The sequence below is a fragment of the Pezoporus occidentalis genome, unplaced genomic scaffold, assembly GCF_034315485.1.
Source record: "Pezoporus occidentalis ecotype Australia unplaced genomic scaffold, CSIRO_AGI_Poc_V1 ctg60, whole genome shotgun sequence".
Classification (NCBI taxonomy): Eukaryota; Metazoa; Chordata; class Aves; order Psittaciformes; family Psittacidae; genus Pezoporus; species Pezoporus occidentalis.
In genome coordinates this window covers 89,542-116,181 of record NW_026915944.1, presented here as the reverse complement: position 1 = coordinate 116,181, position 26,640 = coordinate 89,542, and the positions used below count along the sequence as shown (strand labels likewise).

General features: G+C 43.2%; 1 protein-coding gene across 3 annotated transcripts; it reads right to left on the bottom strand.

Annotated features, from left to right (window-relative positions):
* Positions 1-1,524: 1,524 nt before the first annotated feature.
* Positions 1,525-25,847, bottom strand: EMP2 (epithelial membrane protein 2). 3 transcript variants are annotated; one of them, XM_062639382.1, is made up of 5 exons: positions 25,181-25,847; positions 9,072-9,183; positions 6,395-6,488; positions 4,822-4,968; positions 1,525-4,247 (listed from the first exon to the last, which is right to left on the bottom strand). In XM_062639382.1, exons 2-5 carry the CDS (start codon positions 9,147-9,149, stop codon positions 4,063-4,065), a joined length of 504 nt encoding a protein of 167 aa, XP_062495366.1. In that variant the 5' UTR covers positions 9,150-9,183; positions 25,181-25,847; the 3' UTR covers positions 1,525-4,062. The 3 variants fall into 3 exon arrangements, with proteins under 3 accessions (XP_062495366.1, XP_062495367.1, XP_062495365.1); XM_062639383.1 differs by having other exon boundaries at positions 25,651-25,847; XM_062639381.1 differs by lacking the exon at positions 25,181-25,847 and having other exon boundaries at positions 9,072-9,997.
* Positions 25,848-26,640: the final 793 nt, after the last annotated feature.

The following is a 26,640-nucleotide window of genomic DNA, read 5'->3' as shown; positions in this document are numbered from 1 at the left end:
GCCAAGGATTTCTTTGTCCAGAGCTTACTGAAGAATTCCAAGACCCTCAGAATCTTGAAACTAGAAGCGGCTTATTTGCCAAACCCAACGGCTACAGTGCTTACAGGAATTGAACTGCAGTGTGCTTCCTTCCCCACAGTTACCACTTGGATTTGTTCCATGAAAACCTTGGTAACAGTTCTGCATCACATGGGAGCAGGCAAAATAAGGGCTTTGCCACTGTCAGTGGCTTGCTGTTTATCACAGCTTATCACCCCCCAGGAGCACTACTTTGTCATTCAATGCAAATATAGACCATATACATATACATATAAGCTTGTCATATACAAGCTTACTTCAACTGCTTAAAAATCTCTTTAGGAGACACAGACTACCCTAACAAGTGGTCTGCTATTCCACTATTAAGTACTATATTGTTACTTGCAGTGAGTTCCAAGTCAAAGCATTATTGCAGATACTACTAATTTCCTTATGTTTCCTACTTATGGTCTGTTACGAACTTTATCCCATTAATTCTGTAAGCTTGTCTTTAAAACTAATTTACTTCCACTTTTCACTTTCATCGTACTACGTTAGAGGGGATTATTGCACATACGAAAGAAATAAAAAAAGTAAGATTTCCAGCTTAATTTTTTTTCTGTGCCATTGATGAACCAAGATTTTGGGGATCTTAGCTCTATTTAGTGTTTGTAAAGGTAGTGGCTCCTCTTACTCCTATTTGTAGAAACTGTAGGAAGGATTCTTCTGTCTCCTTAGGTAAATGGCACCAGCTTCCACAATGCTGAAGATAAGCCAACAGTGCCGTAGACCCTCCATTATTTTCAAGCCATTAAGAACCATAAAAAATTAACTGTTGATGTAGCTGGGCTAATAAAATAGTTCATACTAAAGCAGCACAGTTCTAGCACCTACAGTGCTTTTTTTGTTTTTAAAGGTATCTCATGAAAAGGTAGTACAAAACTTCATTCAGAACTTCTTTTCCTGAATGATACACATTTAAAAAAATACTTTTTTTTTAAAAGTGATACATATATTGACGTAAATATTTCAGATATGTTTTCCAAGATTGTTTCCTGTGCTTCCTTTCAGATGCTGGGTAAAAGAGGACAGGGTAGTCACAGCTGCTAGTGAATCTTTTCATAGTTTGGATTTTTCCCTTTTGTTCACTATGATTAGAAGGGGTGTGGGAAATAATTTCTGGCGATTGAGGGGGGGTGTTTTGAATCAATCTGTACAAGCCCATCTGTGGTGTTACCATCTCAATGCAAACCTGACCCTTGGATATAGAAGTGATGGGCCTGTTTCTAGCATTACTTTCTCACAGGGTCCAGGCACTCAACCTGATGTTAAATACACAGCTGTTTCTGCAGATTATCTCACAAGTAAACTCAGAGCACCTGTGGGTCTTGCATTACTTAGTAGGTATTCTTTTGACATGATGCACTTAAATGTACAATCCACTAGTATTTTCTCTGCTTGCCCTGGAAGATCTTCGACAAAGGACAAAAAAAATTAGCTTGTGGGTCTAGTACAGGCAGGAAGAATTTAATTTTACCTGTTCACACGAATACTCAACTGTTTTTCATCCAACATTGTGTAAATATATCCCAAGCTTAAAGACAAAGTCAGATTGCTAAATGTATTGAGCTTGCTATTACAGTACAAGAATTTCTTTTATTTCCACGTACAGTTTCAGAATATATAGAGCACAGAAAATGGTAACCATTTTAAAGGCATTATCAGGTAGAGAGAATATCCAAAAGTATGTTTGTCCTGCTAAAACTCTAGTTCACACTGGTTTGGCATTTTTCTTGGTGTGCATAACATTTCCCATTTTCTCTACGTGGCATCATGAGCATGCTGCTGCTTGTATACCGTCATGTGCGTGCTTTTCACTTTAGTTAAGGGTCAGTGCTCTCACTGAGGAATTAAGCTGTGTGTTCATGTATATATATATCCTTATTTTAAATATCTGCTCTATAAATGACCTGAACATTATTGAGGCGAGAAATTGAAGAAGCATCTCTTCAAGCCAGTGGTGTAACAGCTTAACTCAGAATTTTACAGGACTCCTCTAGATATAAGGCAGTTTGAATCTATAGTTGCTTAGGAATTTCCCTTACTGTTTCATGTCTGAATACAACTAGCAAAACACCTGATAATAGTCTGTCTACTTTCAACCTTAAACCTGCATCTGCTTGTTTTAAGACAAATTCTTCTTGCCAGCAGAATTCAGGTTTTGAATCTGAAATGTATTCAGCAAACTGTAGAAACACTTTTTAAAAAAGTAGGGTAGTAATTCTGGAAATTCAGAGTGTTCCCACTGTGAGGAAAAAGCCCTGACAAAACACTAGCATCATGCTAGACTGGGGAGTCTTGCTCAGATGATGTGGGCATTTTTACTATTATCTTCTAATCTGTTGTCCTCCATCTAATTTTTTAACAATCCTGTTGGGCTTTCTTTGCTCCCAAAAGACAACTAGTACAAGCCAAAGTATTTTAGGATGTTCAAGGAATGGAGATGGAATTGTATGACTGTTACTCATGTTGGTGACAGTTCCTACAGAGTTATGCACCTGAACTGTAATTTTCTGAGAAATCAAGGATCAGTTACCTGAAGGCATGGGTCAGACCATCAGCTGATGTATACTGCAGTAAGTATAGACTTCAGTAGAGCTATACTACTTTGTAGTAACCATTTTTTTCTGCATTAAATGTAAGACCTCATTCAAAACCTACTTACTTTTTTATTGCCTGTATATTGGGCCAGCTCTAGTGAACATACTGAAGTAACTGGTTAGTGCTTTTACAAAGTCAAATCTATATTTAAGCATCAAAGCTGTGACTAACCAGAAAAAGCCACTTCACTCTCCACACTGATCTCCCAACTCCAAAGTCACCAACAGCCAAAGCCAGTATTACACTGCTGAGCAGTTGAGCCTGCTATTACAGTATAGATTTATCTTGCAAAATGCCTGCAAAATAAAAACCACCAAGTCATTTTATCTTGCAAAACTGGCCTGGAATTCATAAGCAAAGTAATCACACTCTGATTTATTTAGTAGCAGTGTTTGGTTCAAGCAAAATCCACAGTGGAATCTAGAATGAATTTTTAAAGGCCAATTTCCTAATTGGCAGACTCAGGGAATGCTTTTGTAAATGACACAATAGCCATGAAATTGCTATATAATCAAAGCCTGGTGTAATAACCATGTTGAGTTTGGCTATAGAAACATGCATTTGGCTTTAACTGATCACCAATTTGCTTGGAAATTTGCAGATGTAGGCAGGGTAATGTTGGGTTTTTTTTTTTTTCTTTCCTTCCAGAGAGACTACACACAGTGCAAAACTAAAGAGGTATGGGACTTGAGTGGGGTGTTTCTTACTGCCCAGACTATTCTGGTCCCAAGTTGTTCACTGGATTTGCTGGTAAATTCTCCTGCCAAAGGCTCTGTGTGTTTCAATTAAATGTGAAAGAGAATCAAGAGAATAATTTGCTGGAGTACAAAAAAGGGTTGTTTACTTTTGCAAAGCAAGTGGTTTTAATAAAAGCTTGATGACACTTACTGCACATTGTAAAGAGTAGAACATGAGTCCTCTGCCAGGCGCAGCGAGTGCGGCTTTGGCCTTCTGTAATTGTTTGCTTTCAGTGTGATCTGGGCCTCATTTTTTTCACTCCCCCTATATTTAACCTATTCCAAAGGGAAATATCTGGTCCAGGAATACAGGTAGCACGCTGCTTACAAATTAATTTACATGGGCTTCATTTGCAATCTTCTAGAGGCCAGGAATAAACTGTTAACATCTAGTTAAGGCAAAACGGTTTGTGATGATGAAATAGGTAAAAGAACCAGGGTGGCTCTGTCCTGCTCAGCCCCTGACCTAGAGGTGCCAGGCACCCATTAAACCTGCCATTTTGTTTAATTCTGTTTCATATCAAGAACACAGTACATTTGTAGAGAAACAATACCTTTACTACAAAACCATGTAAATGATTATATACAAAATGGTTACTGAAATTTGGTTTTGTACTGCCGTGACAAATGACTAGCTGCTTGACATTTATTTACGCTTCCTTAATACTAGGTACATAACACCACTGATCAGAGTAAATGCAAATGCAATCCAAGCTAAGACAAAGGAATAGCCATACTGGCCTTTAGAAACTCCAATCCTATACTCATTGCTCTTGTGTAGCTCTTCATGCCTATCTGTATAAATGGAAGCTGCAATCATAACACACAGACCTGGGGGAAGAAGAAAATAATAAAGTTTATCATCTTAAAATACTATCAATATGCACAACAACTATTTACTCGCTGTTACTCTTCTGTCAGACGCTTCCAGCAATGCCCTTTTTTGCAGACACTCATTTTCCATCTGCAGACTAAACCCAGAGTGTTTCAGGACACATTTTCAGTTTCTTTGGCGTGGGTTAAATTTGAAGTGCTGTTCTGTGTTTATGTTCTTTGGAGTGCACACAAAATGATTCTAAACATCTGCATAGTTTTAAAGCCTAGCAAAAAATGGAGTACCTGCCTGTAACAGCTATGTAGTTATTTAATTTGTCCATGAAGATCGGAATCTCAGATTCTTTCCCTTCAATGTTTAAATGACTTTATTCTGAGCAGTCATGTCATCCATGTTTTAACTGCCTAAAAAGTACAGAATAGGGCAGTTCACTGTTTAAACAAGTACAAAGTATAAGCTACGGCCTCAAGAGTCCTCATGCAGCTCATTCTTTTTGAAACCTTTTTCCCCTTTCCTTTCCTACTTTTGTGTAAACATTATTAAAGTCATAAGTGTTGAAAAATTACTCACATGACAGGAGCTGGATAACAGAGGTTAACACAAATCTTTCTCCTTGCTTCAGACGGAAGAGTTGAAGAATGAAAACCAGAAATGCCACACAACAGAAAATAGTAGATAGGATCATGGTGGCCTGAACAGCTTGAACTGACTGATATTCTGAAAAGACAAAAGCAGTCACGGTTAAAAATACAGTTTCTCTCTTCACCTACTCTTGCAATTAGCAGAAAGGCAGAGCTATGCTCTGGAACCAGTTCAGCAGCTACAGCAAACCAGTTGTGCACGCATTGCTCAGAGTGGTTCTTCTCTGCTTCCATGGTATTAAAACAGCCAGGGGGTTATGGACTTCTAAAAGCTTTTCATAAAACTGCATAAAAATACTGAAGACACTGTTTCTCCCCGCCACTTCCTTTACTACCATCAGTGTACTAAAGGCACAGCAAAACTGCCAGGGATCCCAAATGGCTTACAAACACAGACCTGGGCCTCTCACCAGCCTGAAGACAGCTTTTTCCAATGAGATATTAACCAGACAGGATATCCACACTCTGCACAAAAGATTCCTTTGATTCAGGTTTTTGACCCTGTCTATTACTTCCCTATAACTAAGAGCTAAAGTAACCAAAAATGTGTAACTACCCATAGCTTCTTTGTGTACCTTTGCCTGAGCGATGCAGACAAGATCAGCTACACAGATGAGCTCCTCACAGCACTTTTCCTTTAGCAAAGCTACACCAACAGTAGCTCTGGAACAGCAGATGCACCTCAGCTACTTACAACCTACCTAGTTTGGGTACCCAATAGCAACGAATGCATAGTAATATAGACATCAAATGCAAATGTGTTGCATTTGCGCTAGCTCAAGAACGCCTGTGTGGAACAGACCACCTGCAGCATGGTATCATAGGATCATGGAATAGTTTGGGCTGGAAGGGACCTTCAAGTTCATCAAGTCCAACCACCCTGCCTTGGGCAGGGATACATATCCTGAAAGCCAAATTGATACTTGGAAGGTTATGGGTACATGGCTTTTCAAATCGTCTACCTCTTCAATAGAGACAAAGATCAAAAGTGCAAAAATAAAGTAATGTAACATCTGAGAATTTTTCTATGTTTGGTAAAGCAGGGTATTAGGCTGTGCTGTACGTTAAGTTCTCTCTGTTACAAATGCACCCTGTGCTCTGATTTTCTTTCACTTTTTCCCTAATTCCTGTACGCTGCCAGTATTTTTAATTTCCACTGTGAAAGTTAAAGTTCAAATTCTGAGGCAAATTCTGTCACTTAAGCCACACTTTCAGATGGCTTCACTGATCCCTTTATTTACAGAACCCTTTAGCGCTCATTGGTATCTGCTCACCTCTCCTGCCCTGGGCTCTCAAGAGCACCTGACAGTTCCCTCAGTTTTCCTCTCACAAAAACAACTGGCTTTTCCAAAATGAAAAGCCAGTACTAAAGCTTTTAGAAAACCCAAGTAGTTAGAGCATACAGATTTTTGAACAAATAGATTATTGCTCCTACATATTTTGTATTGATTTCACCAGATCTCCTGCTAAAGGAACTGAGACAGGCACAGTGAGACACTCACCTGTGAACTGATCAGTAATTGCCATACAGGTGCTAGTATTTGTGTCACACATACTCCAGACATCTGTAGAAAAATTATCTCCTACCCACCAGGCCTGCAAAATAAAAGTAAAGGGCTCTTACAGGGGGAAAAAACCCACAAAAACAAGCAAACAAAACCACCCACAACCAAAATCCACAAAGCTCAACAACCACCTACCCACCCCAAACTCCTTAGCTCTCTTGAGCAAACAGAATCATAGAATAGAATCACAGACTGGTTTGCATTGGAAGGGACCTTAAAGCTCATCCAGTTCCATCCTGCCACAGGCAGGGACACCTTCCACTAGACCAGGTTGCTCCAAGCCCTGTCCAACCTGGCCTTGAACACTGTCAGGGATAGGGCGGCCACAGCTTCTCTGGGCAACCTGTGCCAGTGCCTCACCGCCCTCACAGGGAAGAACTTCTGCCTAAGAGCTCACATAAATCTCCCCTGTGTCAGGTTAAAGCCATTCCCCTTTGGCTAAAGTCCCTCTCCAGCTTTCCTGTCAGCCCCTTTAGGCACGGGAAGCTGCTTTAAGGTCTCCCTGGAGCCTTCTCCAGGCTGAACAAGCCCAGCTCCCTCAGTCTATAATCAACTGCAACAAATTTCTCTTCAGTTTTGATACTTAACTGCTCAAACTAAATTTGACATGTAATAGCATTTTGGATGAAAGGGTGTATCATTAATCAAGTCATTTTCACTGAGACCTGAACAAATGGCAATCTTTAACATCCCAAAGCACAAGGGATTTTCCACTGTTCAAGAAGAAATTTTGGATAGTCAGTGGCTGCTCATTCAAAAAGGTACCTAGATAAGATCTGCTTTGTTCCTCCAAATCCTATTTAGGATGCACAACTCTTTAAAGGCCCAGCACATTCTAATTCACAGGCAATAGCATGGAATGAAACAGAATATATAGCACCTATGAAACAGAAGCCCTTTATTCATTTTCTGGTTCCTGACACTGGATTGAATTAATCTCAGCTCAGCATAGCTGTGCTGTTGGTATGAGAGCGCAGGATGTATGCTGTGGCATTTGACTGGAAGTGACTGGTGACAAATTAAGATCCTCCTGTGGTATTTGTACTTTGTTGTTTTAACAACACAAAGTGGTGCTGCAGTGACTGAAGGGATTTGTATGGAAGCCTGGGAAATCCCAAGCACTCCACATGAGTGGCATTTCCCCAGGAAACCCATTCCCCTTCCAATAGCTGCCCCGGCCTTTGCTTTCAATACAGCTGAAAAAATACAACTATGACTCCTTGTGGCATCTGCTGCTTAAACAGACACTCCAGAAACCTCACAGCTTACTGGGCAGTATTCTTTGAAAAGAATACTGCAGTAAAAACTACAATGTATTATGGTCATAGGCAGATGTGCAGAAATAACACTTTGTTTTAACAAAGAACATTGCTTTCTCAGGATGCCATTCATTTGGATTTTGCAGTCCAAGCTCAATATATTTTCAGCTCTGAGCACTATATAATCCTTTCAGAGTTATTCTCATGACTATAAAAAGCCTCTGGAAGATGATAAAATCTAATAGGAGTTGCTTACACAGTTTAAGTTTGTAATTGTTTGCAAGTAGCTAATGGCACAAAGCAGAGTGCATGTGGTTCTATTACTATAATAATTTGATTTGGATATAGCAGATCTGAACTAAAAGTAAGCTGCTTTGTCCACTATCCCAGCTTTGTATATGCTTAAAGGAGCAGGGTAAGACAACCTTCTTTGGTTCTCAATTCATGACCCACTTCACTAGACAAATCAACCAGCTGGCTAAAGATAACATGTGAGTTTGTACCATTCTGCCATAAAAAGTTGTGGGCAATTCACCATTTCTCTTGGAGCACAGTCTTGGAGAAGACTCCGGGATGCAAACCAGCATCACTGAGCACAGTGTTTTCAGCAGACAATATTTTTAATCCCATAAGCCTGTACATATATCAAACCTCTTAGAGAAAGCCAGATTCCAGTACACAGCTATAAGTACCAATCACGTTGGAGGGCTTCTTTGGAAAGAGGAAAATTCAATTAAGAGCTGGATGTAAATACTGGAAAGTAAATTCTTTCTGGGTGCAAAAATAAAAAGAAAATTTGCAAAGAATGTAACATAAATGATTCTGAAACTTTGTGCTGAAAATGTTCAACTGAATGGAAACAGAAAAAATCACGCTGTCTCTTTCATGAATTAACTGAGCTTCTGAGGGAAAGCACAGCCTGACTGAGATTATCTCCATGCACTGACCATGAGCTATTTGACTGCATGTACTTGATCAAAAGGATGACAGACCACCCCCATACCTAGCTGAAGCAAGTCCCATAGCAGCTTCACCCTGCAAGCATGGTAGTACTTCTAAAGATAGTCCCTGGCCAAGTATCTTAAAGGGGAGAAGATGAGCTGCATGACATGGGCTTAGAACATGACACCACACAAATGCACAGCAGCTACATGTATAGTCCTATCCCTGTACAGCAGAAACATGCATACTCCAGGCATTTCTTCTACAAAAAGATGCAAGGAGACCAGTGTGCCCAACAAAGTTACATGCTTCCAATAGGCAAGTTGCAGACAACTAGAGAAAAATAACTTAATTTTTATGAAGCAAAGAAACACCAGCATGTTTGAGAGGAAAAGAGAAGAAACGATACTTACATTGTCAATAGTTGAGATGAACAGCAGTGCTGCTGAGGTTATATGAAACACAATAATGAACGCCAGAAGAATCAACATCCTTGATCTGTGGAGGCTTTAGTCCGAGATAAATCTGTTAAAAATAAGAGCATATATGAACACCAGATTGACCAGTCACTATGCTGCTTCCCCATGGCTGTGAGTAGTCAAGGCCAGTGTGAGGGGATTTCAGAGCGAGGTGCTGCTCACCAGGAGCATCGTACGCAGTCTGAGCCCACAGCACACATCCTGTCTCTAGAGAGAAAAGATTTCACTTAATCAGACTTTCCATCAGTGTAACAGTGTTCTGTTTGTTGTGCGTGATATGTAACTAGCATCCCTGGTGTCAAAGTGAACCACAACTTGAAATGAAGCCAAGAGGTGCATTTTGCAACCTGCCAGGGGGATGGCTGCAGTGAGTAAACACATGGAGAAGTTTCTACATGCTTCTCCAGCAAGAATAGAACTCCTTTATGTTGACTTTCAGAGAAGTATTCTTCAAATTACAGCCTTGTTTGCACGTGATGGTAGAATTTCCACTGGGTATAGTAAGGTCTCATTTCAACCATGCTTTCAAAGTAAGAAGAAACGTGGATTTCCAAAGGATGCTTTTGGAACAAAATTCAGTGCATCAAGAATTAACCTCCTAGATTTAGTAGCAGCTATGCCCTACCTTAGGTCTCATACAGGTTGTCCTTTGTTGATCTAGTTAAAAGTTTTATCCACTGATGAATGACTGAGGGCTACCATTTTCTCCAATATACCCCTCTGATTGTTAGGGCTGAATAAATTCATTAGTCATGTAATCATCCAGTTAGTGATTTTATGTTCAGTCATTTGATACTCTCTCCAGTCTATTATTTTCATACCTTATCTAACTCATTTATTGCCATTTCACATCTCAAACGAAAAAATTAAATAAGAATTCTTATGTATAAAAGGAACCACAGCTTTATTTGGACTGGAATTCCCCAGAAATGTGTGGGCACATAACAAATACAGTAGGAAAAACTACTGCTACTCATACACAGAAATGTAAATTGCTTGGTGTATCTATTCTCTTTTCCTTGTTGTATAAAAATGCTCACTAATGTATGCTATGTTCTGTAAGGAATCGACAAGTCTTGCAGATATTTTTTCTGCATTTAATGTGCACTCTTCTGTACACTCTGCATGTTATCACTCATCCACACATTTCTCCACTTCCTTTGGACACATTCTCTTATCTCAAAGAATCCCATTCATACAGCAAATACCCAGAAGAAAAGGCAGTTATGATGTTTTTAGGACTTCCATGATTTTTCTCATGTCTAACCCTCTCTCCCCTACTGCCATTTACTGGAATCATGAACCACGTGGAGAAACGAACCAAATAAAAGGACTACACTGACAGCACTTTCAAAGCAGCTCCACTGGCATTCTCACCAGGCCAAAATACAACTAGTCTGCAAAACTTAAACAAAAAGATGACAGCACATAAGCACATGCTGAATAGGGACTAGAAGTTTGAGACTAATCGTTTACATGGCCTTTCACTGCAGCACAGCATCACAAAAAGCACAGAGCCAAACAGCATTAAAGTGCTTCTGGGCAAATGAGAATTGATCAGATAGATAACCTTCTATCCATACCTGATTGGAATGACTGTATGGGACAGCTAAGTCAGATCTGAAAATAAGGAAAGGAGCTACTCAAGTTTTTATTCCTTCCTATTTTCTCACTGTTAAACTTTGCCTTCTCCAACACAACTTCCTCCAATGAGCAAGTTCCATGGGATGACTCAAGATGCTCTGAATCTAGTTCTGCTTCTAGAAATGTCATTCATGACTCTTTATCAAGCCTTTCTTGAATGAAAGGAAGGAAGAAGGAAAAGAAGATATTTTGTGGTTTTGTATAACACCACATCAAACTGTTTTCATTGTGAAATGTACCCATTTTCACCCAGCATGCTATGGTTTTGCAGTTGGGGTTTTTCTGAGCTCCATTTGTTGCACTGATGGTATCTAAGCAGACAATACTGCAACAAGCATCTGCCATGTAAGGAAACAGAATCAAACTGTATTCAGTGTTATTTTAAGAATAACAATACAATTTCATCTTATAACATCAAGCATCATAAAGTAGAGAGACAGAAAATTGTAACTTAATGAAAACCAATCATGGAAATCAAGACTTGTCAGCACAGAAATATTCACTTTGTCTTCAATCAAGTGGATGCTTTTGTTTTACTGCTTTCAGCCATAAACAGAAGTGTTTCTGACAGGATAGATAAACATGTATGATGAGGAGAGGACATTTATGTTTTACCCAAATAAAGCCAAGATTGAATTAAAGAGCTTTCTGTTTTGTCTTTTCAAGATCAAGGACAATAAGAATAGTTTGATGTTTCTGTTCTGAAGAACCTCCGTAACAGCTGTTGTTAGGTACTTCCTCCTGACCCACTGTCAATGGCTCCCTTCATGAGCTGCTACAACTTCTGTGCACACAGTGCTACAACAGGTATGCACAGTTATGAGAATTAAGGACACTGGGGGAAAGGAAGGAGACAGATCAATTCCAAGTAATTAATACCAGGAAAAGACAACAAGAACTTGTCACCCAATCTGTCAGGCCTGAGTAGGGATCCCAGAGGTGCACAGAAAGATCTTTGGGCTACAATCACTACTAGCAGTTTCCTCTTCCCATGGAGACCAAGAGACAGACTGGCTTTTCACACCCTGCGAATGGAGTAATGAGGGAAGCAGTATCTTCCAGCCAAACTCTGTGTAGTCTGTGCCCAGGATGCAAAAAACAGCACCCTACTTCCGAGATGCAGCCAGCAACGGTGCAGAAGCTACTGCCACAGTATCTGCTTCCCTCTCGAGGCAGAAATTCTGGACTTAATCTCTGAGGGGGGACTGTTAGCAACCAGTCCTCCTCCACTGCAGACAATGCTGGAATTTAAAAGTTTGTTCTGGAGACTCAAGATCCTTCTGCTCCTCCAGGAAGAAGCAATTCCTTCCCAGATCCTCTGAGGACAGCCTGCCTGGGTACCAATCCAGGAGCAGGCAGCTCCTTCCTTCTCTCCACGAACAAGGAAGGATACAGTTATATCTTCACATTGAGAATTTCTGAGAACGCTCTTTACATTAACGTTCAGAATTTTTACTTTCATAATTTATTATATTTATTATATATTCTGCATACTCGCTGTGGTCCTCTATTTCTTATTCACCATGAGCTGCTTCTCAAGGCCTCTCTTCAGGTTCATGACTGTTCCTAGTTCTTTTCCAGCACCTAAACCCCAGCAGAAGCAGGGGCTGGCACACCAACAGCACAGCACCAGGCAGTGGCTTTGCCTCATGCTTTCAAAACAAGAGTACCTGTAAGAACAAAGCCAGCATAGCCGTCTAACCTGGCTGAACTAATCCTGCTCAGTGGAGCAACCAGCAATTTGTGTTTGATTAAAATCCTATCATCTCTTACATTTAATTTGTGCAGCCACAAGAAAATATTGCTTAAAAGGGGTTGTTCATAAGAAAAGAAGATGCATTTTAAAGTCACATCACGGAATCTAGTACTTTGTACTGCTGCACTGAACAAGAATCTGCAAACAACTATATGAAGAAGATGCACAGACGTGGTCAGACTCTTCAAGCAAAACTTTGGTATCGACATGCGATATGATCAGGGATGCTGTAGTACTTTTCCATTGCTGTTTTGCAGCCCTTGGAAGCACAGCCCTGTTATCAGTGCTAATACACGCTGCTATGAAAAGGCTTCTTGCTCTTACAGGACTCTTGTTCTTAAATGAACCATTGTTCAATTCTTCTCTTTTAGCCTTTTTATCTGGTAAGAGTATTTGTATGGATCAAAACAAGCTTCTTGGGCAAAGTTTCTACTTTCTATCATTCACAGTAATATTCACTGATAGGCACCATGCTCTCAAGACATAGGATTTATGATTTTTAAGTTCACTGCCTAAAGGGTTGTGGGATCTCCATTCTTGGACATCTTCGTAACTTGACTGAAGCAAGGCCCAGAGCATTCTGAAGGAACTCTTGGGGCAGAAACCCAGATGAGGGACCTCCTGAGGCTCCTTCCACCTCTGCTCTCCTATCAATCTGTAATTGTTTCAGGAACATCCCTGTAGTAATATCCAGCAAAACTCTGACAAAAGAGAACAAAAAATTTGACTCAGCTCATCACATGTGACATCAAAAACAGCTCTGGCGTTAAAGTAAGAATGACATTGGATGTCAACATGATGCTTCATTTGCAAGCCTCAGCATTTAATACCACTTCACAAAGTATGTTGTGAGGCAGAAATGTACAGGTACAGCTGAGTTAGAAGGGCAGACTGCCACTGAAACCAGGAAGAGTAAGTTATGAGAATCCTACTGAACATATCCAGATTTGCTGTGATAATAAGATTTCCCACAAATGCCATTACGCTGGAGAATACTTAAACAAAACACACTGAAAACAGAAGGACCAATTATACTAACAACAAAGATTTTTTCAGTTAGTACAGAAGAATTGTTTCTGGGTAATACTCCAGTGCTACCTTATTTTGCACAGAGAGCATAAATGCAGCAGTCACACTTATCTTTAATAGTTTCAGTAATGCAAACTATTGGAAGCAGTAATTTACACTTATGAGAGCCTGATGTGCTGTACAAGGGGTGGCTATGAAGGGCCTCTGCTATGATCTTCTGGACATGCAAAGGCAACTGCCTCTTGGCAAGATAAATCAGTATGACAATGGCAGAACTGCCCAGTACAAACAGTATCCAGTCCAGGGTCCCAACATTCCTGAACTGTAGTAAGCAAAACATGTCACAAATCTGGACTGCCTCCGTATGCCAAACTCCACACCACTCTGCAAAGAAAGCCTGAACTTACTCTAAGATAAAGTTTATCTTTAATGTCCACCAGTATGAAGAGACATGCCAAACTGATTTTTTTTCTGCTGTTTAGTACAGCAAGCAAGCAAAGAGGAAAACTCTGTCTTTGACAGTTCTTAGCAGAAGGTTCATCACTACTTTCCAGTCCAGCTCCACAGCCCAGGGTTTCATTTCTTCCCATGCAGTTACGTTCTGCTGCCAGGCTATTTCTCATGTTTGGTGTTTGCAACCAGAGAAACTTGTACGTAGTGCAGTGTGTTTATCCTGTGCTCATTTGCATTGAGAAGGCTAAAGCCTGTCCTACATCATCTGCTGCCCTCACCTCCTATGATCAAGTCAGGTTTTTGCATCATCTTCAGCCGAGCTCATGTGTGAAAAACCTCAGTGTAAACAATCATGGTTCATACTCCAGAAACAGGGTGCAAACACACAGAGCAGCTCCTGCTCTGTGCAGACCAGGGCTGGAGCTGTGCAGGCTGCTCTCACCCACACCTTGTGTGCTGAAGACACACCCAACAGAAGGGGTAGATGATCCTGCTGAACAAGTTACCATACCTGCAGCTCTCTGCACTGAGACTCTTCCTTGCAACTAGACCAGCAGGTCTTTGGGCCATCAGTAATAATTCCATTCAGCTGAGCTTTCTTGAATTCACTGGTGTAAAACTGAATCAAAGCACAGTCTTCTTAATCAATTCTTCTGCCCCTCAGTGCCGCAATTAAGGCTCTATACATGAAGTTAGAAGAAAAAGCTTGTATACTGGTGGCATGAGAAGTTTGTGATCTTGTGATGCATCATAAGATGTTTGGATTTACATGATTACCACTTTGTTTTGCACAGCTTTCTTGTGCCACATCTCACAGTGTCTCATGACAGAGAACTCAGGAGCTGGCCCATGTTTTTCCTGTACCATCATCTGTAAACTTGCATAAAATTCCAAATTCCCTGGCTTATAAGGAACAGAGTCATACTGTTAACTTCTTCTTTTTTTCCCTTTACCAGATATGAATGGCTCTGTTTTTTATTTGTGATTCTCAGAACTGGAACCAAAAGTGAGCTAAGTTCAGCCAGTGGAGTTTCTCCCAAACTAACAAAAGCTTTGAGGATTCCAACAATCCTCTAATGCCTAAATATCAAACAACATAAAGGACAAGAAAATCAGTAAATTTAACACCAAGGAAATAATTATACCAGTTGAAACAACTTACTCCAATTTCATTATTCCTTCTGCATGAGTTAATTGAACAGTTGGGAACACCATCATCACAAGGTACATTTTACTGAGTGCTGTTCCTTAGAATGAGGCAGGTAATACCCAAACTCTTACACTTTCTTTCTACATTTGGCCCTGCCAGTGTTCTCCAAGGTGACTATTGCTCTGACCCTGTCCACAGTGTGGCAGCTACATTGAACCATCATCTAAGATTTCCATTCATTTTCAGCTAACCCATCTGTCATTTTTTGTGCTGCAGGGTTAACCTTGGCATGTGCCTGAGCTGCAGGGCCAGCCTAACATGGGTGCCCAGCAGCCCATCCTCACTGTCCTCTGTGTTTCTGCACACCCCTGTGTGATGCTGTGCATGCACCCCAGCTGTGACACATATCTGGATCCTTTCCGTGTCAGCTACAGAAGAATCCTATCACACAAGGAGAAGTCTGGAAAGGATATGCACATCTTTGTACCTTATTTTCTTATTTTTTTCCCCGTGTCATCAATCCATATTGGAAAAGAAAAGAAAACACAACTAAAGCAATCTAGTTCTATTGTAGGTGATGACTTGGGAACCTTACTTTAAGGAACCTGCCTTTAAACATTTCATAGGACAGGAGTGCTTATCTTGAAGCTAACATGTAGATTGATAACCAGCATGCGAAGGGTTTGCTGGCAGTAATCCCTGAAATTGATAGTTCCCTGGTGCACGAAGTGAGCTCCTACTGTTGGAATTCTCAGGTGTACACACTACACAGAAAATGAGTTTTCTCTTTTATTAAAGTCTTATTTCTAAGTGTAATTTGTTAATTAATAACACAGGTCTACCAACAGTTGTGGAAGTTTGTGTATTTATGCTCACATATTCTCTGTTCTCAGGGGGTCTAATGTATTGTAGAACTGGACCCTCAACAACCTATTCTCTGTATTCAGGTGTAGATTCAGATTTTGGCTTGGCTTCAAGTATTCCAGAGCTAACAGTCAATACAGAAACAGTGCGTCCTCTCAACCAGGGATCTCTTTAGCCAGCTAGCAAACCTCCAAGAAGGACTGGTTGGCTCTGACTAGATTTCTCTAATATCTAATGGGAACCCGGGAGGGAAGTGCAACAGTCCATGCAGCAGGCAGGCTCCCACCCCATGAGCATGAAGAACAATATATCCTCTTCAAGAAATAAAATTTCAAGCCCCTGCTTGATGCTGGACTTGGAATCAAGAGGGCTAAGTGTCCTGTCAGCCCCTAGATGGCACAGACACCATCAGCTCTTTCTGATTACAAGCAGTCAGTTAACTGAGAGCACACTCAAGCCCACAGCCCTTTGTGCCACCTATTTTATGTGGAAGGAAATGAGCTTGTCACTTACACTTCCAGCTGCTTTTCGAAGTCCTTCACCACAAAGCAAGGAAATAAGGAAATGAAACAATGTTCCCTGCACACAATCACTTATGTAGGCAAAGAAGAAAATAATCAACACAGCAAAAATTAATTCACAGTATTTTCTGGTACTCTATTTGAATTACACTGTTTACACATATGAAACTCAATGGCAGAAAATGAAAGTGGGGTCATTCTGCCAGATCTACATTTGCTGGTGCCCTTGCAGCAGGCTGTGTGAAGACTCAGCAGCACAATTAAACCACTTGGCTTATTGCATTTTGATAGTGAAAGACAGGGGCTTGGAGACAAACTGGCAAGATTCTCTTGAACAAAACTAGGTATGACCTAGTTTTTATCCAGATTCTTTAAGAGAATCTTGCCTTGCAACCAAAGCTCTGATGTCTGCTTTTTGTGTGCATCAAGCTAAATGTACACCTATAGGTTAACAAAGCCTTTTGCTGTGACGGTAGTTGGGTGTTTTTCCATCCTACAGGTCCTGTGTGGGACTGCCTGCACCACAGTGGACTCTGATGGATGTTCTTGGCCTATCATCAATGCATGAAAGGATTCTGAAGCACCCTTCCATCTCCTTCTGAATCTGTTTCATAAACACTAACTCTTAGCTCCTCCTCAGAAACCCTACCCAGCTAGCAAAAGTAGAACAGACCATGCTTACAGTTAGGCCTGGCAGATCCTCCCTGGACTGCTGTTCCTTCTCACCCTCTCCTCATTAGATCTACGCTATTACGCCAGAACTTGAGAGTTTGGGAAATTAGAACCCTGCTATTCCCCATACATTTCCAAACAAAACCAAGAAAAAAACTGCAGCAAAAATGCCTTGAGTACTGAGACCCAAGGAGGCCGATGGTTCTAATTTCTTAGGAATGCTTTTAATAAGGTTTTGACCTAGGGATGCCAGCATTGCTGCCACTTCTGTAACTCCTGACAGAATTTGCAAACAAGTTCAGACTGGGTTTAGACTTGCCCTACCACTCCTTTCACTGTGGCCCTTCCGTGTGCACTGCACAGAAAAGTCACTGTGCCATGAAGCCTTTGTGGGCAGACTGAAAAGCAGAGAACAGGCAGGACCTATGGGAAAACACAAACACAATACCCTGTCGAGAATAAGCCTTGTGACATTTTACCTGAAAATCAAGCTTAAAAGACTCAAGAGAGATGTATTCAAATACTCCAGCAAAACCTGGGAGAGAAATCTAGCAGCCAGTATATGCTGAGAAGGCAATTTAGCAGGTACAGAAGCCAGCTACCTATGCTCACAGATCCTTGACTACAGGCACATTTGAATAATAAAGCCTTCTGTTTTCAAAACTGCTCTTTAGAGGGGTTTGTGTGTTCAGCAGAAAGTTTGTCCTCCTCTAACAGCACAAACAGCATCTTCCTCAAACGTAAATCTTCTCTATATCCTTCTTTTTCCCTAAAGCACTTTTTCTTGTAACTGCGCTTTTACATTAGATCATCATTATCTCAGCTTTAACCTATTCTAGGTCTGCTTCTAAACCCCAACACAACTCACAGTGGTGTAAGGAGGGCTACCTTATCACTAAATAACACCTGAAATGGTTACACTTTATCTCAAATTCCCATCACAGTCATTGCTTGTGCCCTCCATCACCTGCTCATCCACCTTCACTTTATGCTGAATTCACACGTCTGTGGGAAAACTCTGCCAAAACCTGGTCTTTAATGAAAGCTACCCCATGGAAGCAATCTGTTCAAGAGGTCAGTTCTCAAAGGGCATACACTGGCTGAGAAAACCCAGCAGTCATTTGAAAGAAGGAATTGCTTGTATACTGTCGTTTCTCATTTCTTACAAAACATAAATGCTTTCACAGAGGCATCTGCAAAACATGCTACAAATTGTAACTTGAAGTACATATGGGTAGAGCTTAAGTGTATACTTAGAAATGAAAAAAAAGCACACATCAGGTGTTCAGTGCATCCTTTTCTCAACAAGTCTGCTTTAAGTTGCGCACCAGACACCACTTCAGTATGAACAAAGTTGTGGTATACATTAAAACCTTCTTAACAATGAAGCTGGTCTAAAAGCACTAAAAGCTTGTTTTTCTAAGCTAAATAGGACAAGAACTTCTTGTTCTGACTTGTTCATTTTTGAAGATCAAGACAGACTGGGGATATATTTCCTTGCAGGTCAAGGCAAACACATGGAAGGAAAATGAGCTGTTTAACGTAAAGATGAAAATAAATGGCTATAAATCAGGTGTGAGCATATTTAGGATGGAAATAACAACTCACAAAGCTTGCCAGGTTCTCAAACAACCTTACAACCACCACAGCATGGGAAAAAAAAGACCTGCCTCCACAAAGAGATTATGTGATCCTATGCTGGCAGGGCAGCTGGTGACCTGAATGGTCCCTCCAGCTCTGCACTCCTGGGAAGGCTATCCCACAGTCTCTCTGAGGTCTCCATGCCTTTGCAACTTGCTTTTGCATAATGCCCCAAGCCCTTCACACTCTGCTGAATCCTCTCCTGTCTTTGAAAGACTTCAGGTAATGCTGGGAGCAATGCTGACTGTTGATCTGTACAGTGGAGTAATGCAAGCAGTGATGATGGGACTGATGACACACAACCAGCTTCAAGGGAGGATTCGTTACTCAAGTGGGCAACAGAGCTACAAAGAGTGAGCAAGACCTGTCCCACTTTCCTGAGGGTGACTGAGGGGGCACCGTTGCCTCCAAGCACTCAAGAGCTCTTAGCAGCCTGCAGGCACAGCCCTCCTGCTCTTCAGGCAATCAGCCAGCTGCACCATGGTGCTGGGACAGGGACATGGGCTGTACCAATGAGCTATTCAAGCTATGAGAAGCCTCCTGGGAACCTGCTTCGGAAGCAAATAACTGAACTGAGGTGTGGCCTGGACTCACTCCTGCTCAGTCACTGTGTGGCCATATTTTGGTGTCAACGCTGTCCCCACTGAACACCTCAGCAGAGCAGGGAGGGACAGACCAAGTGTAATATCAGAATACCAGACCTTTCCATCAGGTTGACAGATTAAATGTGTCCTGGGTCTGATCCAATGAAAAGCAAAATAAACCAACCCAGAACAAAAAGCACACCTGCAGCATTAACACTAGGCATTAATTTAGTTTTGAGAGCAAATCTCAGGCCCTGAGCTCTACTGACTACAGACAGCTGCTTATCCAGAGATTACTCCAGATACAACAGAACAGCTTGAATGATTTATGTTGTTCCACCTAATTAACCAACAAACAAAGGCAGAAAAGGTCTGTGTCTCCAGACTGAAAGCAACATGTTTAATTCAGTAGAAATGAAAGCTGGTATTGTTTTAACTTTGGCAGATGCTCTATGGAAATTGCCAGCAATCAAATGTGTTACATTCACTGTTGTGAGATTTTCAAACTGCTTGTTTTGCTTTGGTTTTGAGTAGCTCTGAACTGAGAAAATTTTGCCTTTAGTTATTTAAGAGTTTACACATCACCTATCAGGAGTGTGAAAATACATCTCTATTGACAGTACAATAGTTGGCTTTAAAATAAAAAGATCAAAACTCTTTCACAACTACAACTATTTTGTTTCACAGCAATACTGTAGCATGTGATCAGATTTAATACTCAGCCTACCTTCAGAATGTCATTTGAATCTGCAATTGGTGCAATCAAATTAAAACTTAAAGGTGACGACGTGAACGTTACCAACTCGGAAGGATTTCTAACCCTTGTTTCATTGCACACTTGAGCACACCAGTTGCACTGCTCTTGTACACTCTGGCTGCTATACAGATACAGAACCCAGACACCACCTGCTACTCCCTGCACCAACTCTGCTTCACCTCCACTCCTCCTTGACCAGTCTGGCTGCCTGTACAGTCACACTATAGCTTGGGTCAACCAGCTAAGCCACAGTGCCAGGCAAAGGGCCTGTGATATATGGGCAGGCTCAGCCAGCTCGCTTCAACTCAACGTTAGACTCCTTTGGCCATCTCTAGACGTTGATTTGTTTCTGTGACTGAGTTATGTGGCTGGTTTGTTGTTTCTGTGGATTCAGAATGTCAGCCTGAGAATAAACGAGTCTGCAGACTGACTGCAGAGACCACCAGCAGCACATGCACCTCAGCATGGGTATCGGGGGACTCTGGAAGGTCACTTTCTGCCTGGAAGAAGGCCATCATTTTGATGTATTTCAGGACACTTAACACCTGCATTAAATACCTGAGGGAGTGTTCATACTGCCCACCTTGGCTGTCTGTGGCCTGTGCAATTCCAACCACAGCGTAGTATTTAAGGATCCGTGAGGTAAGCCATAAAGCCATCAGTGAGGTATGCCATCCAGAGGGACCTCGACACACTTGTAAGGTGAGCTGATTCCAACCTTATGAAGTTTAACCATGACAAGTGCAAGGTCCTACACCTGGGTGGGAGCAATCCCAGGCACAGCTACAGGTTGGGCAGAGAAGAAATTCAGAGCAGCCCTGCAGAGAAGGACTTGGGGGTGTTGGCTGATGAGAAGAGCAACATGAGCCGGCTTCAGTGTGTGCTCGCAGCCCAGAAAGCCAACCATATCCTGGGCTGCATCAAAAGGAGCGTGACCAGCAGCTCGAATGAGGTGATTCTGCCCCTCTACTCTGCTCTTGTGAGACCTCACTTGGAGTATTGTGTGCAGTTCTGGTGTCCTCAATATAAAAAGGACAGGGAACTGTTGGAACAAGTCCAGAGGAGGCCATGAGGATGATCAGGTGACTGGAGCACCTCCCATATGAAGACAGGCTGAGAAAGTTGGGGCTGTTCAGCCTGGAGAAGAGAAGGCTGCGTGGAGACCTCATAGCAGCCTTCCAGTATCTGAAGGAGGGCTGTAGGGATGCTGGGGAGGGACTATTCATTAGGGACTGTAGTGACAGGACAAGGGGTAACGGGTTAAAACTCAAATAGGGGAAGTTTAGATTGGATATAAGGAAGAAGTTCTTTACTCTTAGTGTGGTGAGGCACTGGAATGGGTTGCCCAGGGAAGTCGTGAATGCTCCATCCCTGGCGGTGATCACGGCGAGGTTGGACGAAGCCTTGGGTGGAATCGTTTAGTGTGAGGTGTCCCTGCCCATGGCAGGGGGTTTGGAACTAGATGATCTTAAGGTCCTTTCCAACCCTAACTATTCTATGATTCTATGATATATATATATATCCTATAGCCATCTTTAAGGGGTGCTTGAGTCAGTCCACTTTCTGCCCCACCTACAGACTTCTGTGAACATCTCTACACAGCCAGAGGGTTGTATTTTAAGGTCACACCCAAATTGTGAGGCTTCACCTGGCATGCACATACCATCATCAAACCTGCCCATGAAACTTCATAGGCAAAATAAAAAGGCATAATTAAGTTTTCCCCATTCAGTGAAGAAATAATAATTCCTTTGATGGATGAATTCAGGCCATGAGGCTTTTCTTGAATCCCACCGAGCAAGATCTGTTTTCTAGAAGTGAAGATGCTTATCTTCATAATGAAGTCATGTGCATCACCTGACATACTGAGATCTTCCTTACAAAAATATCTTCTTTCTAAAACAATAAAGCTTTCAAAAAAACAGCAAAGACTGAGATCTCACCACAGAGATCACTGGTTTGCTTTAATGATCTGAAAAACAAACAAATCCTAACAAACATTCAACAGCTCCATGAATGGAATTCCTTAGTGCTGTGCTTATGCTTCCCTGCTTTCCCTCTGAGACCAAGCTGATTTCAATAAAAGCTGTGCACTCCTTTCTACTTTCAAATTTGGCTGTGCTGGAGGATCTCATGGTTTTTATATAAAGTGTTTGTTATACTTTGGAGTAAATACCTTCCTTATTAGTTCCTGTTTAATATAGTGCCTCATTCTATCGGGTCTTCTTCCAACAGGAAAATGGCAGCAAGACCTGGAAAGTACGTCTTCTGCCAGCTAGCAATAGAAAAGATCTGGTCTCCAGAGTCCTACTTATCTCTGTAATTAAACACATTCTTGTACTGATTTATGTGGTGGTGTCATGTCTTACATGATGCTCAAGACACAAATGGAACATGAAGAGTAAGTGGAATACCAAAATACACAAAGAACACTGAGGTGAAAAGGGAAGGGTCTCCTTGTGCTGCCATCCAACTCATTTTCAAATGGACAGGGAAACAGCATTACGAAAGGAGACAGACCACAAATAATATACTTAGTAAAGTGGAGGAAGGTCTTGCTTCTCTAAATATCCGTAGCAGTACAACATTCTTCTAATTACTCTATAAATGTCAAAATCAAGATGGAAAACAACCTTGAGATGACAACAAAATAAAAGCCATCACAATGGAAACAAGAGAAAGGTATGAGACAACTGTGAAGCAAGAGATACTAACAAATCAAGGGGTGAAGAGTGCAGTAACTGAAGCTGGTACAAGATGAAGGAGAAAATGTTAATTTCTTGTAATCAGTTTTGGCCAGAAACAGTAACTACAGCAACCAAGAGTTGAGACACAACCTGTGTCTAAGAGAATGAATGACACTGTAGCAGTCTTCAGTCTTGACTGCTCAGTCTGTTGAACAACCTTCTTTACTAGCAAGTTTTTAAATCTGTGCAAGCACATGGAATACACTGGTTTTCCTTGCTGGCAGATCCACAGCATAATCAACCCTAGTTGGGCACTTATGATAGAAGTGTTTCCAGAGACCACAAACAAAGAACACACCACCAGTAGTGTCTTGTCTACTGACAGTATGTTGTTTTTATTTCAAATTATATTAACAGACTGTTTTCCTTCCAAAATGAGCACACTAACAAGAAACTTATGACCTCTAAAGAGTTGTGGTATTACTGCATTTCACCTGGAGTTAATATTGATGGCTACCAGCAGAGAAATTCCTGCTTTCCTTGCTGGGCAGACAATCTGGTAACATCTATGTCAGCCATGCAGCTGACATGATAAAATCTGTACACATCTTTATTCAGCATGGAAGATGACTCTTCCCCCAGGTATTCCAATGGTCTATTCTCCAGCTTCATTCTATAAGCTCACAAGGGGATGCATAGCAGGATTTCTTTCTTCCAATGTCTTTGAAGCAAAGGTCAAGTCCTCGCATCTTACGCTGCACAAATTCACATCAGCTTCTGATGAACACGTTTTCCATGTACCTTTATTTCCACACCCACTTTGATTTCACTCACTGTGCTAAGTACCTAAACCCCAGCTGCATTCCTTAGCATGGTATCTAATTTGTCACACACTTACAAAAACCATAGCTGGGCTCCACAGTAAACTGCAATTCACTTTCCTCCCCTCACTGCACCTCAGCCCAGCACTGCCCCACCATTTCTGTGGGTTCCTGCCTGCCCACGTCTGCAGCAGCTGCTATCTCAGCTCCAGCAGCCCAGCCCCACAGTTCTTCTCCTGAACCACCCTACCTGCCTAGATGGCAAAGCCTTCAAAAGCAGCACAGAGAGCAGGTCTGGATGGAAAAGCCATTACAGACTATTTTATCTGACAGGAAAAAAAAACATCTGTTCAGGCAGGCAAGAGGGCTTGTTTTACATAGTTAATATACCAGCATTGTATGTACGGAGTCTGAAAGGAAGTGAAAAGAAAGTGCTACTTTTTCTTTCCCGATGGAGATCAGCCAACCTGGTTGGCTGTTTACTTCCAAAGTTCCTAAAGAAAACTACTTAAATCTAGCATGTATTTTACAGCTATTCAGTGGAATTCTTCACAGCTCTGTATCAAGCCAGAAAATTCTTCTAACATGCTCAACTGCAATAACTACTGATCATTTACATACTACTCCCAGACGTTTGGAAAAGAAAAACACCACCTTTCTGCACCATGTGAACAAAGTATTTCTGCCAAGAAATTAATGGAGAGGCCAAACTGCAGGCTTCTTGAAGGCAGCATTTGCAGTCGGAGCAAGCCATGGCCACGTCTGCCAAGGCAAGGGCAGTGTTGCACTGCTGCTCCTAGAGATGTCCAAACAAGGAGCTACCCTCTAAAATCCAACACTCACTATTGCAGGAGAATTACTGAAGGCAGCCCGCCTCGTACCTGGCACGTAACCTCTCGAGTGGGAATTGGACATTACACACAGAAAAGCCTCACTAGTGAGGCAGCGCCTGGCTTATTAGAACTGCAGTTTGACTCAAGTGGAAAAACGTTTAACGCTGGCAAAAACTTCATAAAGCGAGATCTGCACTGAATTATGTCCAAGTTATTTTCCTTCCACTAGAGGGGGGTGAGCGGCCAAAAACACGCAATCGCAGCGGTGGCGTCTGAGCCCCGCACGGCACCATCCCGCGCACATGGCGAACTTCCCGCCGCCTCCCACACCCCCCGGGCCACCTGCTCTCGGCGCAGCCTTGTCCCGCCTTGTCCCGCTCCCCGGTGCCACGCAGGCTGCCCGCGGCGGGCGCAGCGCTCCCAGCCGCCGTCCGAGCGCTCGCTGGCCCCAAGGGACGGCTCGGCCGGGCGCCCGCCGCTGTGCCGAATTTAAGTTTGTTTCGCAGCAAACAAACTCCTCGGGCTTCATTTTTACCCCGTTTGGTTTTTTTGCGGGTTCCTCCTCCTCCGGCTAGCAGCGGCCACCCCAGCCCCGGCCCGCTCAGCCCCCTGCTCGGCCGCGGCTACTCACGGGGCCCGCGGGCAGCACTCCACACGGGCTGCGATCGTCTGGCTGCAGCGGCTCCCGTGCGGCCTGCTGCAGAAGTGATGTCAGACGGGTTGGGTGTGGAGAAAGTAATTCCCAAAAGTGCTCCTCGCCGCCCGCGGAGGCAGAGGTGCGAGCGTATGTGAGGCGAGGGAGGGACGCGGGGAGCAAGCGAGCAGCTTTTCCCCGCCCGTTTCCACTCCGTGGCTGGCGGGCACCCCGGCGCGCCGCCGCCCGACCCTTCCCGGGGGCGCTGGGCCCGCCGCTCCCTGCGGCCAGGGCTGGTCCCGTCAGGGCTGCCCCGACGAGCAGGGTTGGGCCGCACGGGCTGCCACTAGGCAGGCGCTTGTCCCGCTGCGCTGGCTGCTCCCGCCCTTAGTCTCGGTGGCTTTAGCTGTGGCGGGAGAGGGCCGGGAGCCGGCCATGTCCCTGTCAGAAGAACGAGCGCTCCGTACCCGGAATGTGTGAGGCGGCGGGGAGCTCGTCCCGCCTCAGCACGCCGGTCCTGCAGAGCCACGCACAGCGAGGAACGGTGCTGCCCTGCCGGCTGCCTGTCACCCTCCCGTCAGCGAGGGACGGGGCAGTCGGGACGGTGCCGCTGGACGGCACGGCGAGGGGTCTCCTGGAAGAGGACAGGGACAAGGCCCAGGGCTCTGGAACTGTCGGTATGGAAGGGAACCCAAGTTCCTAACGCGGCCGGGGCCGAGTCCCGGGGAGGCCAGGCGAGAGGGTAACGGAGGAAAGGCGCCGTTTCCCGCTGGCGGGGCCGACCCTGTAAGGGTTGCGTAACCCTCCCGCCGCGGCCGTCAGCGCGGCTCTCCGCGGCGCCCCCTTCTGCCCCTCAGCGCAGGGAGCGCTGCGGGAACGGCTTCTGGCCCCCGCCGCGACGCTGAGGGGCAAGCCCGAGCCAGCTTCGAGCGGCTGCGAGCGCCGTGTTCGAGCCTCCGTGGCGGGAAGCGGAGAGCCGCCGGGGCTCCCCTCACAGGAGTCCCGCCTTCTCCGTCAAAGAGATACACCGTGTGTGTGGAGAGCTGAGGTATAAAGTCATGTCCCGGCAGCCCAGGTGCTGCTTGCAGCTCACGAACCTCCTGAAGCGTTTTGCTAACCACCATTGCCGCTAGCAAGCGTCAGTAATAACTGTGTCCATTTTCAGCTTAGTTTTCACAAATTACGTGACAAAGCAGACAAAATAATGACCATCGCCAACTGTGTGATGTGATTTACTCCTACTCTCAAGAAGAACGAAGACTGTAATTCAGCGTTTTGGCTTCCTTGTAGGTTATAGCGTTGGCACAGCCTCTTGGCTTGCTCAGAGGGCCAAAAGGTCTCACCTGCCGTTCAGGATTAGCTCTTAGCACTGTGTAAAGCTGGCGATGAAAGGTGGCTGTTCCCATGTGGCTGTCAGACCGTCTGGTTTATGTTTGTTTTCTTTTGGGTCTTACCTC

Coding starts and splice junctions, on each gene's coding strand:
- EMP2 (XM_062639382.1), bottom strand. CDS start 9,149: ATGTTGATTCTTCTGGCGTTCATTATTGTGTTTCATATAACCTCAGCA. Junction 4,969..6,394: donor AATTACTGATCAGTTCACAG/GTGAGTGTCTCA, acceptor TTGTCTTTTCAG/AATATCAGTCAGTTCAAGCT. Junction 4,248..4,821: donor TGTTATCCAGCTCCTGTCAT/GTGAGTAATTTT, acceptor TTCTTCCCCCAG/GTCTGTGTGTTATGATTGCA.